Genomic DNA, 17,010 nt, shown 5'->3' with positions numbered 1-17,010 from the left:
CAGTGATAGAATTTTGTTACAGATGTTTCTGGTAAATGATGTAAAAGGTCCTGTACTTTCATGCACTTGACAAGAATTTTCATTCGTGAATTTCAATTTTTATTTGGTCTGTCATACAAAATGTAGTAGATGAAGCCGACATCATACACGCTCAGACTCCTCCTTGGCTTCTACTTTAAAAGACAATAATGACTTATGTATATAGTGTCATGAGACTGCCATGAAAAGGCAGGATTCCAGTGATGGTATGCTGGGATGTTAAAGTCACAGGAGCTGGCAAACTCAAAAGCCCTGCCTTGAAGGACATTCTCTAGGCTGCTGAGGAAATAAGTAGCCTGCCGTCCCCAGCCTTCTTCCCCCAAGTACTCTGTTCTCCTCACTAGATCAGTTGAGATACTGTTTCCTTACCTAATGTAATTTCATTTTTTCATTGGCTAGTAGGATAATGTACTAGCAGCAGCAATTTAAAAACCTTTATGATACACATTTATAAATATTTTCAACATTATAAATAACTGTGTAATTAGGGAAAGGGTTAAGGTGTGCAAATAATCTTTTTTTTAATTTCACTTTGAAAGAGCGAGTTTGTTTTTGCATTTTAATATGCGTCTTTAATGTTCTAGAAGTTCATTACCCCTGAAATGTGTAACTTAATTTAGGAGAAGTTGGAAAATTGGACAATTTCCCCATCCCTACCAAGAAAATATATTTGCAGATAGGGGAATAACATCACAGAGAATTTTAAAACAGCATTTATCCTAATTAACCTCTGGACGGTAAATATTGACTCTACTCATTTTCATTTTTGAAGGGAAGGATATTGTTACAGTTTTCTTACCTTCTGCTCTGACTAAAATCAAAAGAGTTGAGTTCTATCTTGCTATATAGATATTATCCCCACAAGATCTGTGAAATTTTAAAATTTCGTAAGTAGAGAATGAAAGATTTATGTCAGTTACCTGGAAATTCTGAGGATCAATCCTGCCTTGCCATACTGTGACATATTCTGCAAGAATGATATGAGTTGTTACATAAGCCATTATACTTTGTTTTTGAAAGACAAAGAAAGTAAAGTCAATAATATTTTTCTAGAACCTGTAGAAAGCGCTCTTCTCCTTTCAGTTGGCTTCCTAACCTGAGACATACCATGAACTTGGAGTGTGCCACTGTGCTATGTATGTTCATATTATCATCTAAAATTCTGTTCTAATTCCTTACTCTACAACTTTTAATTGTTCCCATTGGAGTTACAAGGAGAGAAACCAGAGAATGTCACCTGAGAATGGCAGAAAATAAAGGGTGAATATTATTTGTACATAAGACAATTTGGACTATTTATTGTCAACCTGGAGTGAATACCCCACCAGTGCCCATTTTCATAACCTCTAATAGAATATCTGCCTCAGCATTACCTGCATGCACATCTTTATGAAATATTCTGCAAATTACAATGGAAGGAGGCCATAAATATCTTTTCTCATAAAAGAAAAAGTGGAAAGAACTTCTGGGGAGGAGTCACTTAACCATACACAAAATGACATTGGTGATTCTACTCTCATTTTAATAAGGCAAATGCTTTTCTTTTAACAGAGGAATTCAAGGGCTCCACAGTCGTCGAGCTGATGAAGAAGGAAGGCACTACCCTGGGTCTGACAGTATCGGGAGGAATTGATAAGGATGGCAAGCCAAGAGTATCTAATCTGCGGCAAGGAGGAATTGCTGCTAGGTAACTGCCTCTTGGGGAAATCTACTGAAAGGAGCACAGGGTGTAATTAATTCAAAAATTAAAGCTCCATCAAAAGTGGTCACTAATAAATAAATGACAGCTGCCATCTGCCAGGCAGCACAGGCCAGCAGAAGCACAGTGGGGCACGTTTCAGAAGCTGTTCCCCAGGTCTGCCCATGTGGCTGTTCTAGCCTAGGCTGCACTCACCAGGGAGGTTCTTGTGTCATCTCAGGAGCTGCCAGGCCCTCATAAGATTTTAATTTCAAAAAGCCTATGTGAATCTTGTCTGCGAATGTGCCACTGAACAGCAGACAAGCTGCAGTGGGAAGGAGACACTCCAATCATCTAAATGTGAAACAGATGACCCATATAATGTGAATGGGGAAAAGTGCCAGAGAGGGACATGGCTACCCTAGAAAGAATGGGAGACCTAACTCTGAGTTTTCAGTGAAAATTTTGTTTATCCCACATCCTCTCTCCTTTTCTACCTGTGAGATTTTAAAGAGTTGGTTTCTGAAAGGACAGAAGGCTTAGAGGAGGAGGTCTCACCTGTCTTTCTTTCCATGAACTGCAAATTCCACTCGTTATTGCCAAAGGCAGAATGTCCTGGATACTGGGCAGGGGTGGGCTTCCTTGAGATACATTCTAAATCTGCCTCAGAAAAAGGGGACAGAAGATCAGGTTTCATTAAAAATGAGGCCAGGCTGGGCAGTGACTCATGCCTGTAATCCCAGCACATTGGGAGGCCAAGGCAGGTGAATCACCTGAGGTCAGGAGTTCGAGACCAGCTTGACCAACATGGTGAAACCCATCTCTACTAAAAAAATTTTAAAAAAAAATTTTAAAAAAAAAGTCAGTTGTGGTGGCACATGCCTGTAATCCCAGCTACTTGGGAGGCTGAGGCAGGAGAATCACTTGAATCCGCCCAGGAGGCAGAGGTTGCAGTGAACTAAGATTGTGCCATTGCACTCCAGCCTGGACAACAGCAGCGAAACTCCGTCTCAAATAAATAAATAAATAAGTAAAAATAAAAAATAAAAGTGAGGCCAAAGTACCTTAAATTCTGGCCACCAATATTCATATCCACATAATTCCAGGTTAAATCTGAGTTCTTGCCCCATAAAATGTCATCTGAAGTGGTGATTTTTGTGATTAATTTTAATGATCAACCTGTTTGTACAATTTATAAACTTAATCCAGTGGATTGCCTCCATGATCAGAAGTTATTGTTTGTAAGGGAGGCTGGTGTGGACACAAGCACCTCAATCTGCTTTCTTTAGGCTTTTAAGAAGCATCTTTCCACACCCACAACCTCCTTTATTTTATAACAATCATGGCCAGTTCATGATGCTAGGGGTTCATAAGTCTTCAGAGCTTCTTTATATCTCTCCCTTAAGGCAAGTGTGAATGGAGGAGAGGGCAGCATTTTCAGTTGTATTAATTCTGTAATTAAAAGTATTACTGTGCCAGTTATATTGAGAATTAAAAATCACCAAATAGTCACTGTTACAAAGGCACTACCATTTTGAAGGTAGTAAATCAGAATAATTAAAGATGAGATCCTTGTCTAAAGGGGCTCACAATCTATTAGTGGAGATTAGGCATAAAAAACATGAAACATTTGGGAGCAAAAATGGCATTGCATGATAGCAAAAAGCAACAGCACAGAAGTTATTACAGAGCATTAGGCGGTTAAGTTGACATAAGTGTCAGGAAAGTGAGGTAAGGGCCATGCATGTGCTGCAGACTGGAGCAGATTCGGAGGCTCTTTGAAGGAGGAATGATTGGAGCTGGATTTATATATAAAATAAATGCATTAGCTATTTCTATTTTGGGAGAAAATGTTATTGAAGGTCCTTATCAGTGACATGAATTTTAACTCTTATTATTGGTCTTGCTACCTGCTCTTGGTTTAGAAACGGAGTTTGACTAAAGTCCAAGAGCAGCCAATATTCTCTTATGGTGGTATAGAGAGACAAGAATGTTACTGAAACCCAATATTTGCATTGTGATTTCTCCTTCACCAATACTCTTCTTATCAATCCTGCTGTAAGCAATAAATAGCAAAATAAGCTGACCCTTTCCTTAGTCCTGGACAAACTCCCAGTGAAGTTATTGAAAGAGGTGAAATGTACAAAAGGGAGGCAGCAAAAACAAGAGGGATTGAGAATAAAAAGACATGTGTTGTGTCTAGGATCTGGATCCCATCCCAGAGAACCAACTGGTTTAGGGCAAAGAACTGAAAAAAAAAAAAAAAGCTTCTCTTGATTTTGTTTTATGGTGCTTTTAAAAGTAAAACAGGCAGAAAGGAAAAAAATCAGAGATAGTGGCAGAATCAGAGCAGGACTTCCAAGGTATCACAGGCTGCATGAGTAAAAGGGATCCCTGGCTCTCATCTGACTTCAGCTGTACTCTTACCCTTAAGGGCCCACCGTCTCCTAGGAGGCAGGGACTTCTGCTGTCAGCCTTCTAGGCTTGCTTCTACACTTGCATGCTTACCATGAAGGGAAAGTGGAAATATAGTCAGACTGGCCTATGGAGAGTGTGGGTCTGCTGAAACAACATTGTCTATTTTGCAGAAGTGACCAGCTGGATGTGGGTGACTACATCAAAGCAGTGAATGGAATCAACCTGGCCAAATTCCGCCATGACGAGATCATCAGCTTGCTGAAGAATGTGGGAGAAAGAGTGGTTCTTGAAGTAGAGTACGAGCTTCCGCCGGTCTGTAAGTACAGTAGCCTCCCTTATCCATAGGGGATACATTCCAAGAACCCCAGTGGATGCCTAAAACTGCTCATAATACCAAACCCTATATATATCAGGTTTTTTTCTATACATACATACTTATGATAAAGTTTAATTGATAAATTAGGCACAGTAAGACATTGACAACAATAACTGGCTGGGCGCGGTGGCTCACGTCTATAATCCTAGCACTTTGGGAGGCTGAGGCAGGAGGATTGCTTGAGCCCAGCGGTTCGAGACCAGCCTGGGCAACATGGCAACGCCCCACCTCCACAAAAAATAGAAAAATTAGTCGGGCATAGTGGTGCAAACCTGTAGTCCCAGTTACTCAGGAGGTTAAAGTGGGAAGATTGCTTGAGCCCAAGATGTTGAGGCTGCAGTGAGACATGATCACGCCACTGCCATCCAGCCTGGGGGACATAGCAAGGCCCTGTCTCAGAAAAACAAACACACACAACATTAATAAAATGGAATAATTATATCAATATGCCAATCTCACTACTCTTGTGCTTTCAGCCATTATTAAGTAAAATAAGGGTTCCTTGAACACAAGTACTGCAAGGGCTAGGCATGGTGGCATATGCCTGTAATCCCAGCACTTTGGAAGGCTGAGGCGGGAGGATCACTTGAAGCCAGGAGTTGAAGACCAGCCTGGGTGACAAAATGAGACCATGTTTCTACCAAAAAAAGATTAGTCGGGCATGGTGGCATATGCCTGTAGTCCCAGCTACTTGGGAGGCTGAGGCAGAAGGATTCCTTGAGCCCAGAAGGTCGAGGCTGCAGTGAGCTATGATTGTGTCATTGCACTCCAGCCTAGGTGACAGAGCAAAACCCTGTTTAAAAAAAAAAAAAAAGTACAGCAAGAACACAACAGCCAATCTGATACCAAAGACGGCAACAAAGTGACTAAGGCAGGTAGTGTAAACAGCGTGAATGTGCCAGACATCCAGATGGATAGAGCAGACAATGTGAGATTATCATCACACTACTCCTAACAGCACACAATTTAAAACTTAGGAATGGTTTATTTCTGGAATTGTCTACTTAATATTTTCAGAATGCTGTTAATTGGAGGTAACTGAAACCACAGAAAATAAAACTGCGGCACCAGTTTTTCCAAAGCAAAATCAGCTTCTGAATTTTTTCCCTTTGCCATCAATATCTCATTACAGGAATGGCAAAGCCAACTTTCTTAGTATTTAAAAATTATTTGAATTGGAAAACTTACAACCTACTCAGGAAGAATTTAAAAAGGCATCACTAACAATGAAATTATGAAGGGCCCATGTTCTGTTTGCCACCTAAGCTATTTTAATTCAACATGTTTGTAAGTTCTGTGCAATAAGTACCATCCAGGTTTTGTACTTAGTGACTAGGTTTAGGAAAAGCATATTTAGTATGTTTTATATTGGTTCTTTATGGATACGTTAATTTCTTTTTTAATTTTTAATTTTTAATTTCTGTGGGTACATAGTAGGTATACATATATATATATATATATGATATATCCATTTCTGAAGCATGAAAATAGCTTCAGAACACATATTGTCTAGTAGTAATAATAGTAATTATAACAGCAGTAGCCAACAGATTTTGATTGTACCAAATGTCTGGCATTACAAAGAACTTGACTTGCACTGAATTATTTAATCCTTTCCACAAGGAGTGTCAGCATAGCAGAGATGAACTTTAGTATCAAATAGACAGGTTCAAATCCCAGCTCCACATTTTACTAGCTACATGCCTTTGAGAAAGTTACTTACACTTTCTATGTCTTAGTTTCCACATCTGTAAAATGCGAATATTATTAGTTCTTACTCATAGATTTGTTATGAGGATTAACTAAGTTAGTATTTGGAAAACATTTAGAATAGTGCCTGGCACTATCAAAGTTTTCAATAAAAAGGCAATCAACACTACAAGATAGGCATTTTTTTTTTCTCATTTTACAAAGCCTGGATTCAATATCTGAATCCGGGCTGCCTGACTCCAAAGTCCATATGCATATTCATTGTGAGGTATACTGATATATGACTGCTGCCCAGCGTTTATGCTGTTCTAGCACCACCTCTCCTATTATTAGCTATGAACATGGATGCTACCCTGAGATAGCTTTTTGCTCTTCCATACTAATGAGAACTCAGGTTGATTATGAAGAGTTGGTAGAATTCATTTGTTCAGCAATGACTTACTGAGCATTTACTATGTTCCAGCCACCACTATGTACTAGGAGCTTGGGGAACATGAGTAGAGTTTATATTGTAGCAGAAGACAGATAATAAAATAAAACCATAATAAATAATTATACAGTATGAATACTATGAATGCTATGCGAAAAAGCAGTGCAAGGAGAGGGATTGAGAGCACTGGGATCAGGGTGGGAATACAATTGCAAATAGGTGGTTAGGACAGCATCATTGAGAATGTGAGATTAGTCAATGACTTGTGAAGGAGGTGAGGGAGTTGGTTGTATGGATTTCTGGGGGAAAAGAGTTCCAGGAAGAATGAACAGTCATTGCTAAGACCAAAAGGCAGGAATATACTTATGGTTGTTATAGAAACATTAAGGAGGACAGTGTGGCTATAGCAGAATGAGCAGTAAGAGAATTAGGAAATGGGGTCAGAAATGTAAGGGGGTGGGGTATCCCTGTAGGCCATTGGGAGGACCTTAAGTTTTTCTCTGAATGATACAGGAAGTCACTATATGGTTTGGGGCAGAGGAGTGACATGATGTGATTTGTTTTCAGAGGCTCTCTGGCTGCTGTGTTGACAATAGACTGTAAGAGACCAGGGTAGAAGCTGGTAGATGAGCTGGAAGGCAGTTACAGTGATCCATGTGAGAGATGGCGGTGGAGACAGTGAAAAGCAGTCAGATTCCAGATCTGTTCTGAAGGGAGAGCCTACAGGATTGCCTAATGGATTGTGAGTTGTGCAGAAAAAGAGGAGTCAAAGTTAACCCCAAGGTTTTGAGCATGAGCAGCTGGAAGGACAGAGTATCCATTAATAGGAATGGATAAGAATGTGGGCAGAGCTGATTTGTGAGGGAAAGATCAGCAGTTCATGGCTTGAAATACTACATTTGAGGTGCCTATTTGACATGCAAGAGGAAATGTCAAGACCTGAAGATATGATTTGGAGTTTGAGAAAAAGATCTGTACTGTAAATATACATTTGAGAGTAATGGGAATATAGATGGTGTTCGAAGCTTGGGGACCAGATTACAGTACTCAGGAAGCATGTGCATAATCAGTCACAAGTTCGTATTCTTCACATAAAATCTAACACCAAAGATTTAGTGGTCATTTTGTAACAAAATCAATTTAAGACTATGTTCACAAACCTTGCTACAACATTTTTTCGTTTTCAGCAAGACTAGGCAATAAAATAGAGTGTAAAGGCTTAGACTGTGTCAGTAGTTAAATGGCAGCTTTGCTCATTTCTGTCTTTGTGACCTTGGGCATGTTATTTAAATTCTCTGAGCCTTCAGTTTCTAATCTATAAAATAGCTATAGTAGTTGCAGGATTTTTGTAATGATTAAATGTTATAATCACATAATCATTATTGAGACCATTATCAAACACTTTGTAAGTAACTAATAATATTAGCCTTATTACCATTATTACATTATTATACTGAAAGTACTGTTTTTTTTTTTTAACTTTAAATGAGTCAGTTTGCTTTGAAATTACTCTCTCAAACCATTGCCAAAGACATAAGAGAAACCAGTTATCTAGAGCTAATGCTCTTTGATTATACATCTGTATTCCTCTGGGGATATGAATATCAATAAAACACAACCCCTTCCTAAAAGAAACTCTAAGTATAGCTTTTAGGCAAAGGCCAATAGTGAAGATTTGTCCAGTGTTGTGGGTGATTCAGAGCTAGGCGTTTCCAGGAAGACTTAAAGGAGGTCATGCTAGCCAGGTGGGAAGAGGAATATTTCAGACAAAGGGTGCAGCGCAAAGGGAAGATGACAGCCCAGCCCACAGTTAAACTACAAACAGATAGGGAAAGACAGAGAGGTGTGGTGGCTGACGCCTGTAATCCCAGCACTTTGGGAGGCCAAGGCAGATGGATCACTTGAGTTCAGGAGCTCGAGACCAGCCTGGCCAACACGGTGAAACCCTGTATCTACTAAAAACACAAAAATTAGCCAGGCATGGTGGTGGGCGCCAGTAATCCCAGCTATTTGGGAGGCTGAGGCAGGAGAATCACTTGAACCTGGGAGGCAGAGGTTGTGGTGAGCCGAGATTATGCCACTGCACTCCAGCATGGGCAACAGAGCAAGACTCCATCTCAAAAAGAGAGAAAGAGAGAGAAGGAAGAACGGACAGAAGGAAGGAAGGGAGGGAGGGAAGAGAGAAAGAGGGAGAAAGACGGAAAAAGAGGGACAAAGAAAGAGGGGGCTTGGAGATAGATGAGGCCAATGAGGCACACGAGGACCAAATGAGAATTTAAATAGTGTATAATATGGCCTTATAAGCCATATTGTTGGAGCTTGGCATCCAGTGGGCCGTGAGGAGCCCTTAAAGGAGAACAGCATCATAAGATCTGAGTATTTAGATTTATCATTGTAGGAGGCAAAATAGAGAAAAGACCAGAGGCTATAAGCCCAAAGACTGTTACAATTTTCCAAAAGAGAAGTGATATCCTAAATAAAAATAGCATTAGTAGAGTTAAAGGAGATGAGTATCAGAAATGTTTAGGAGTTAAAACCTATCGTGACTTGGTCATTACGCAGTACCATCTTTTTCTCTGTCATACAATAAGGCTGATGGAAAAGGGGCAAAATATTTTTAAACACAAAAGTGTGAATTGTTGTGACGGAAATCAAAAGGGGTCTATTCTCCAAGACTAATCTGTCTCTTTCTACTATATTTGAAGAAAGTAATAGGATACTTGAGTTGAGAGTGGTTGAAGGAATTAATAAGTTCCCTTTTCACTTCGCTCGGACAGCTAGAGCAGAAACAGGCCATCCACACCTGAAGGTCCATAAGGAGAACTGACTGCTAAAAGACAAGCGACCCAAGGCCAAGACTGGTAGCTCTCTCAGGATCACAGCAGTTTGAGTCTCAGCTAACCACAGAGTTCAGAAAGAACCAGAAAAAAGAGAGAGAGAGAGAGTGTGTGTGTGTGTGTGTGTGTGTGTGTGTGTAATCTGATAGAAGAACACTGGTTTGACCTTGGCCCTTTCTAAGATTCAGTTTCTTTATGAAAATAAAATGGTCTATATAAGCTCTAAAGCTCTTTCTGACTTTAAAATTATGTGATTCTTTGAGACTGTGTTTAGAGAGAATATTACCAACCTGTATCTTAGATATTTATGTATTTTTGTTTGTTTGTTTTGAGATGGAGTTTCGCTCTTGTCACCCAGGCCGGAGTGCAGTGGCACAATCTCGGCTCACTGCAACCTCCACCTCTCAGGTTCAAGCAATTCTCCTGCCTCAGCCTCCTGAGTAGCTGGGATTACAGGTGCCCGCCATTATGTCCGGCTAATTTTTATATTTTTAGTAGAGACGGGGTTTCACCACATTGACCAGGCTGGTCTCAAACTCCTGACCTCAGGTGATCACCTGCCTCAGCCTCCTAAAGTGCTGGGATGACAGGCATGAGCCACCACGCCCGGCCCGATATTTATGTATTAAAAGCTGGTCTAGGCTAGCTGTGGTGGCTTACACCTGTAATCCTAGCACTTTGGGAGGCTGAGGCAGGAGGATCCCTTGAGCCCAGGAGTTTAAGACCACCCTGGGCAACATAGAAAGGCCCTGTCTCAATTAAAAATAAATAAATAATAAAAATAAAAATTTGGTCTAGAGCAGTGCCTTCAAATTTTTTGGTCACTTAACTCTTAAAGAATTTTGAAATGTTACATAATTCTCATCCATTTTTAGTTAACACCTAAAATTATCATAAGCATGAATAGTTAGAAAGGATGCAATTCCTAGCATATTGTCTAAAGATATTTTATCTGTCTTTAGATTCTGTTTTCATGCAAACCTTGGAGCTACAGATTTACTTCATTTAATGAAAAACAGTCTGCCCTATAATCTGATTGGCAAAGGCAATCTTCACTGTTACTCCATTAGCTAACTCAGATGACCTTTCTATCCTAAGGAGTCATTTTTAACTCAAATAAATGTGTTAAAGCATGTCCCTGTGACAGGCTTCTGACTTCTCAGTTCTAAAATAGACAGATGATGGTGGTGGTGGTGGTGGTGGTGGTGGTGGTGGTGGTGGTGGTGGTGGTGGTGGTGGTGGTGGTGGTGGTGGTGGTGGTGAAGTGGAGGAGGAGAGAGGGAGAAAGAGTCTCAGGCCTCCTCCATGTGATTTACTCTGGGATTCAGTCTGAGGGAGCAGCAGCTACCTGGAGGAAGCACTTCTTGTGGCAATGGCAGAGGGAAAACAGGACAAGCACAACCATGTAAGTGCAATTCCAGCCTCTGCTTGTGTCTGTTAACATCCTAGTGGCAAAAGTAAGTCACATGGGCAAGTACAGCATAATGAGGTAGGAAAGTTCACAACTCCTACTGAGACAGGGAATAGGGAGGCAGGGAAGGAGTTTGTAATTTCAAAAACCTCATCTACCATAGGAAAATAACTATGTAGAAGTACATGCATATCCACATGTAGAAAGAAGGGACAACAGCACAACTGAAAGACCGAGGAGAATTTTTGCATTGTGAATTTGGTTTCTACCTACTTTTTGATCTTTTGGGTAAGCGCCTTAATTGGAACTTTGTGTACACATACATATGTATGAGTCATTAGTAAAATTTGCATGGCAATGCAGGATGTCTGGTACTGCACGTGAAAACCCAATCATGAAGAGCCAGCCATGCAAATAAAAACAATAAAGACCAAATCTATTTCATTAATTGTATTAAAACGCAGTCAACATTCAAATTTATCTTTGTAAATGATGGAGAACAATAGCATAGATAATCTAAAGCTGTAGAAAATACAGAGCCTTTATATTGACTTTAAATTTGATTGTAAGATTTTATAGTCAGCAAGATTTAGCTAAAGCAAAATCAAAATTGCAGTACTTTGCATTCCCATAACAGATACCCAGCCAACAAGGACAGGTGGCCCAGAATTAGAATTCAATTATATGTCATTGAAAGCTGATTTATTGAGTAAATGAAATAATATGTGTAAACCATTTTTGCAGAGTTCTGAGCACACAGTAAATACTTATTAATTATTTCTTTCCATATCCTTTCCTTTCCTCACTTACCAAGAGAACAAAAAAAAAATCATTTTCTTAACCAATTTCTTCAAGTGGCTTGTTGGGCCATGGAAATAAGAAAATATTTGGAATGAACTCAATTTTTTTTGTTTAATTAAAACTGTACCTCAACACTTTCATCTGTTTGTGAGTACTGTTCCTAGTTGATTAGTCTAAGCTGAAATTCCCCTGATAGCAAGAATATGACATTTAATTAAATCAGCAGTATACCAAAACATTTTTGAACTGTAGGTTTATGTTGTTTTTCAGCCGATCCAAATTTTTAATGTACTTTATGTCCCAGCCAGATAGTGGACAGTTTTATGAATTTAAATGTGTACTTTTCTTAATCATGTTTCTTCCCTTGAGGGTTCAGAATTTCTGATAATTAAAAATAATTGTAATTAAAGCCTAAAACTACTTGCTATTTCTGTAAGAAAAGTTTTTTTAAACAATGCCTTTGGATTCTGCCTCTGTGTGTGTGTATATATGTATATATGTATATGTATGTGTGTGTATATATATATATATATATTTTTTTTTTTTTTTTTGAGACAGAGTCTCACTCTGTCACCCAGGCTGGAGTGCAGTGGCACGATCTCAGCTCACTGCAACCTCCGCCCCCGCGGGTTCAAGTGATTCTCCTGCCTCAGCCTCCAAAGTAGCTGGGATTACAGGCGTCTTCCACCACGCCCAGCTGATTTTTGTATTTTTAGTAGAGATGAGGTTTCACGATCTTAGCGAGGCTGGCCTTGAATTCCTGACCTTGTGATCCACCCGCCTTGGCATCCCAAAGTGCTGGGATTACAGGCGTGAGCCACCACACCTGGCCTGACTGTATACTTTTTGCTGATAGTTTTTTCTAATAAACCCTGCAGGATCTAGTAGCAATGTAAAAAAATGTGTTACTTGGTAATGAACATGGTATTAACTAGGTACAAATTCAAGATAAAGATCTAAAATTCTCCTACACATTACAAGTCTCTATGAATAAAAACATTTCTATGTGCATAATGATAAAATACCAATTTGTGGAAGTTTTATGAGTTTTTTTCATGCAGAAATAGTGTATATAGTACAACTAGAATGACTCAACAGGTTCTTGTAAGCAATCTTACAGAATATTTTAGTAAATGTACCTTCATATACCTTATACCATCATACATGTATGTAATGTGACTAGAGATTGCAGCTTGACAATACAATTCCATTTCGTTAAATGAAAGTGATAATCATGCAAACACAACATAAGCATAATGTATCAAGTAAAATTAAGTCAATCTGTAGTTTCTTAGATAGTGGTAGTATTTTGAATGTACTTAGAATTTCTTTTGCCCTCTAAGTTTCATTTGGGTTGCTGTGTCTTAGTTTAATAACTATTTATATGTCAGAACATCTATTAGCATCAGCCTAATTGTTGATAGCAATCTGAGAATGATAATTTTTCTTCCTGTGCCAGCTGCAAAATAAAAATAAATACAGAAGTTATTGTACAAGTGTTACAAAAATATTGTTTTTGCATTTTACAAAAGGAAAACAATTCTACTTATATAAATATTGTCTCTCTTGTTAGGTAGAGTTTAAACAATGTAAATATCCCCCTCTTATCTAGAAACGAACTATATAGAAGGAAATGAACTAGCTATGATTTTGGTTCCACTTGTATCTATATGAGTCACTTATACAGATGACTGTTTTATGGTATTTTTATGTTATTACAGTTTTTTAAACACTTTCTTTGAAAAGGAATTGTTGCTTATTACTCAAAACTTATTTGCAACAGTGATCTGTAATATTTTATGCCACATTGAATGATTTAGAAATGTTATGATGACTTACAAGTTATATTTCCTTCTCTCTTTCCTTTATTCAGCTGTGCAAGGATCAAGTGTTATTTTCCGAACAGTGGAGGTCACATTACATAAAGAAGGCAATACCTTTGGTTTTGTAATTCGAGGTAGGTGTTGGTTAGAAAAATCTACTTTAAAAAAATTATTTCCATAGGTTTTCAGAGAACAGGTGGTATTTGGGTATTTGGTTACATGAATAAGTTATTTAGTGGTGATTTGTGAGATTTTGGTGCACCCACGACCCGAGCAGTATACACTGAACCCAATTTGTAGCCTTTTATTCCTCACCCCCCTCCCCCTTTCCCCGAGTCCTGAAAGTCCCTTGTATCTTTCTTATGCCTTTGCATTCTCAGCTTAGCTCCTACTTACGAGTGAGAACATACGATATTTGATTTTCCTTTCCTGAGTTACTTCACTTAAAATAATGGTGTCCAATTCCATCCAGGTTGCTGCAAATTCCATTAATTCATTCCTTTTTATGGCTGAGTAGTATTCTATTGTATATGTATACTACAGTTTCTTTATCCACAAGTTGATTGATGGGTATTTGGGGTGGTTCCATATTTTTGCAATTGCAAATCGTGCTGCTGTAAATATGCATGTGCCAAGTATCTTTTTTGTATTATGACTTCTTTTCCTCTGGTAGATATCCAGTTGTGGAATTGCTGGATCAAATGATAGTTCTACTTTTTGTTCTTTAAGGATCCCCACACTGTTTTCCATAGTGGTTGTACTAGTTTACATTCCCTCCAGCAGTGTAGAAGTGTTCCCTTTTCACTGCATCCACATCAACATTTATTTTTTTTATTTTTTGATTATGGCCACTCTTGCAGGAATAAGGTGGTATCACATTGTGGTTTTGATTTGCATTTCCCTGATCATTAGTGATGTTGAGCATTTTTTCATATGTTTGTTGGCCATTTTTATATCTTCTTTTGAGAATTGTCTATTCATGTCCTTAGCCCACTTTTTGATGGGATTGTTTGGTTTTTTCTTGCTAATTTCTTTGAGTTCCCTACAGATTCTGGATATTAGTCCTTTGTTGGATGTATTGGTTGTAAAGATTTTCTCTCACTCTCTGGGTTAGAAAAATCTTCTCTTCTTTAAATAAACACAACATTGAATGATAATAAAAGTGGAAACCATATGTAGCTCTATTTTTGGTTCATTAATACAGAGCAAAAAGCCAATGTTTATAAACCTTGTCAATTCAGTCATCCTATACTTTTCAACATGTCTTTTGTCTTTCCTTTTATATTTTTCTATATCACTGAATCAAAAATGTTGATTAGTATGCTTGATTTGATTTAATACACTAGGATTAAGGGACTTTATTTAAATAAATTTCTCCAGAAACACATTTGGTTATTGTAGCTTTCTAAAAATGGATCAAAGATTCTAATCTCTTGGGTATCTATGTGCTTCAGCTCAAGTCATCATATTATAGTATGGCATTGATAATAACAATTTCAGGTGACTCCAACTTATCATAAAACTACTAATTCTAGGCCGGGCACAGTGACTCACGCCTGTAATCCCAGCACTTTGGGAGGCCGAGGCGGGCAGATAATGAGGTCAGGAGATGGAGAACATCCTGGCTAACACGGTGAAACCCCATCTCTACTAAAAAACTACAAAAACATTAGCCGGGCGTGGTGGCAGGCGCCTGTAGTCCCAGCTACTCAGGAGGCTGAGGCAGGAAAATGGCGTGAACCCGGGAGGTGGAGCTTGCAGTGAGCCCAGATCGTGCCACTGCACTCCAGCCTGGGTGACAGAGCCAGACTCCATCTCAAAAAAAAAGAAAAGAAAAAAACCTACTAATTCTAAAGTAGAATTCTATCTTGCATTATATTTTCTCATTAGTAACTTTATTCCTTAAAGACTATGCCTACATTAACAACTCTCAACTCATAGTATGACAGTGAGCTTCAATAGGGAGCTATATAAACATCAGGGATTTCTTTTCTTTCCAACTTCTATCTTAGGTTCAAGGGGTACATGTTCAGATTTGTTACATGGGGGAATTGCATGTCATGGGGGCTTGGGGTACAGATAATTTTGTCATCCAAGTAATCATCATCATACTGAATCAGCTTTTCAATCCTCATCCTCCTCCTCCTCCCACCCTCTACCCTCCACCCTCAAATAGGCCTCAGTGTCTGTTGTTCCCTTCTTTGTGTCCATGTGTACTCAATGCTTAGCACCCACTTATAAGTGAGAACATGCAGTATTTGGTTTTCCACTATCAGGAATTTTTTTTTAATTTTGTTATTATTATACTTTAAGTTTTAGGGTACATGTGCACAATGTGCAGGTTTGTTACATATGTATACATGTGCCATGTTGGTGTGCTGCACCCATTAACTCATCATTTAGCATTAGGTATATCTCCTAATGCTATCCCTCCCCGCTCCCCCCACCCCACAACAGTCCCCGGAGTGTGATGTTCCCCTTCCTGTGTCCATGTGTTGTCATTGTTCAATACCCACCTATGAGTGAGAACATGCAGTGTTTGGTTTCTTGTCCTTGAGATAGTTTGCTGAGAATGATGGTTTCCAGTTTCATCCATGTCCCTATAAAGGACATGAACTCATCCTTTTTTATGGCTGCATAGTATTCCATGGTATATATGTGCCACATTTTCTTAATCCAGTCTATCATTGTTGGACATTTGGGTTGGTTCCAAGTCTTTGCTATCGTGAATAGTGCCGCAATAAACATACGTGTGCATGTGTCTTTATAGCAGCATGATTTATAATCCTTTGGGTATATACCCAGTAATGGGATGGCTGGGTCAAATGGTATTTCTAGTTCTAGATCCCTGAGGAATCGCCACACTGACTTCCACAATGGTTGAACTAGTTTACAGTCCCACCAACAGTGTAAAAATGTTCCTATTTCTCCACATCCTCTCCAGCACCTGTTGTTTCCTGACTTTTTAATGATCGCCATTCTAACTGGTATGAGATAGTATCTTCTTCTGGTTTTGATTTGCATTTCTCTGATGGCCAGTGATGATGAGCATTTCTTCATGTGTTTTTTGGCTGCATAAATGTCTTCTTTTGAGAAGTGTCTGTTCATATCCTTCACCCACTTTTTGATGGGGTTGTTTTTTTCTTGTAAATTGGTTTGAGTTCATCGTAGATTCTGGATATTAGCCCTTTGTCAGATGAGTAGATTGCAAAAATTCTCTCCCATTCTGTAGGTTGCCGGTTCACTCTGATGGTAGTTTCTTTTGCTGTGCAGAAGCTCTTTAGTTTAATTAGATCCCATTCGTCAATTTTGGCTTTTGTTGCCATTGCTTTTGGTGTTTTAGACATGAAGTCCTTGCCCATGCCTATGTCCTGAATGGTATTGCCTAGGTTTTCTTCTAGGGTTTTTATTGTTTTAGGTCTAACATTTAAGTCTTTAATCCATCTTGAATTGATTTTTGTATAAGGTGTAAGGAAGGGATCCAGTT

The 17,010-nt window shown here is 38.9% G+C and overlaps 1 protein-coding gene across 5 annotated transcripts in view; it reads left to right on the top strand.

The window, feature by feature from the left end:
* Positions 1-17,010, top strand: part of GRIP1 (glutamate receptor interacting protein 1) — a 324,577-nt gene that overhangs the window by 129,615 nt on the left and 177,952 nt on the right. For all 5 annotated transcript variants that reach the window (XM_055357003.2, XM_055357000.2, XM_055357004.2 and 2 more), the window contains 3 exons: positions 1,591-1,726; positions 4,306-4,451; positions 13,574-13,657. In XM_055357003.2, coding sequence (XP_055212978.1) covers positions 1,591-1,726; positions 4,306-4,451; positions 13,574-13,657 — 366 coding nt within the window. The remainder of the gene's footprint in view (positions 1-1,590; positions 1,727-4,305; positions 4,452-13,573; positions 13,658-17,010) is intronic.

This window comes from Gorilla gorilla, chromosome 10, assembly GCF_029281585.2.
Source record: "Gorilla gorilla gorilla isolate KB3781 chromosome 10, NHGRI_mGorGor1-v2.1_pri, whole genome shotgun sequence".
NCBI lineage: Eukaryota > Metazoa > Chordata > Mammalia > Primates > Hominidae > Gorilla > Gorilla gorilla.
Note: the sequence above shows the minus strand (reverse complement) of the source record. Positions and strands in the feature narration are given on the sequence as shown.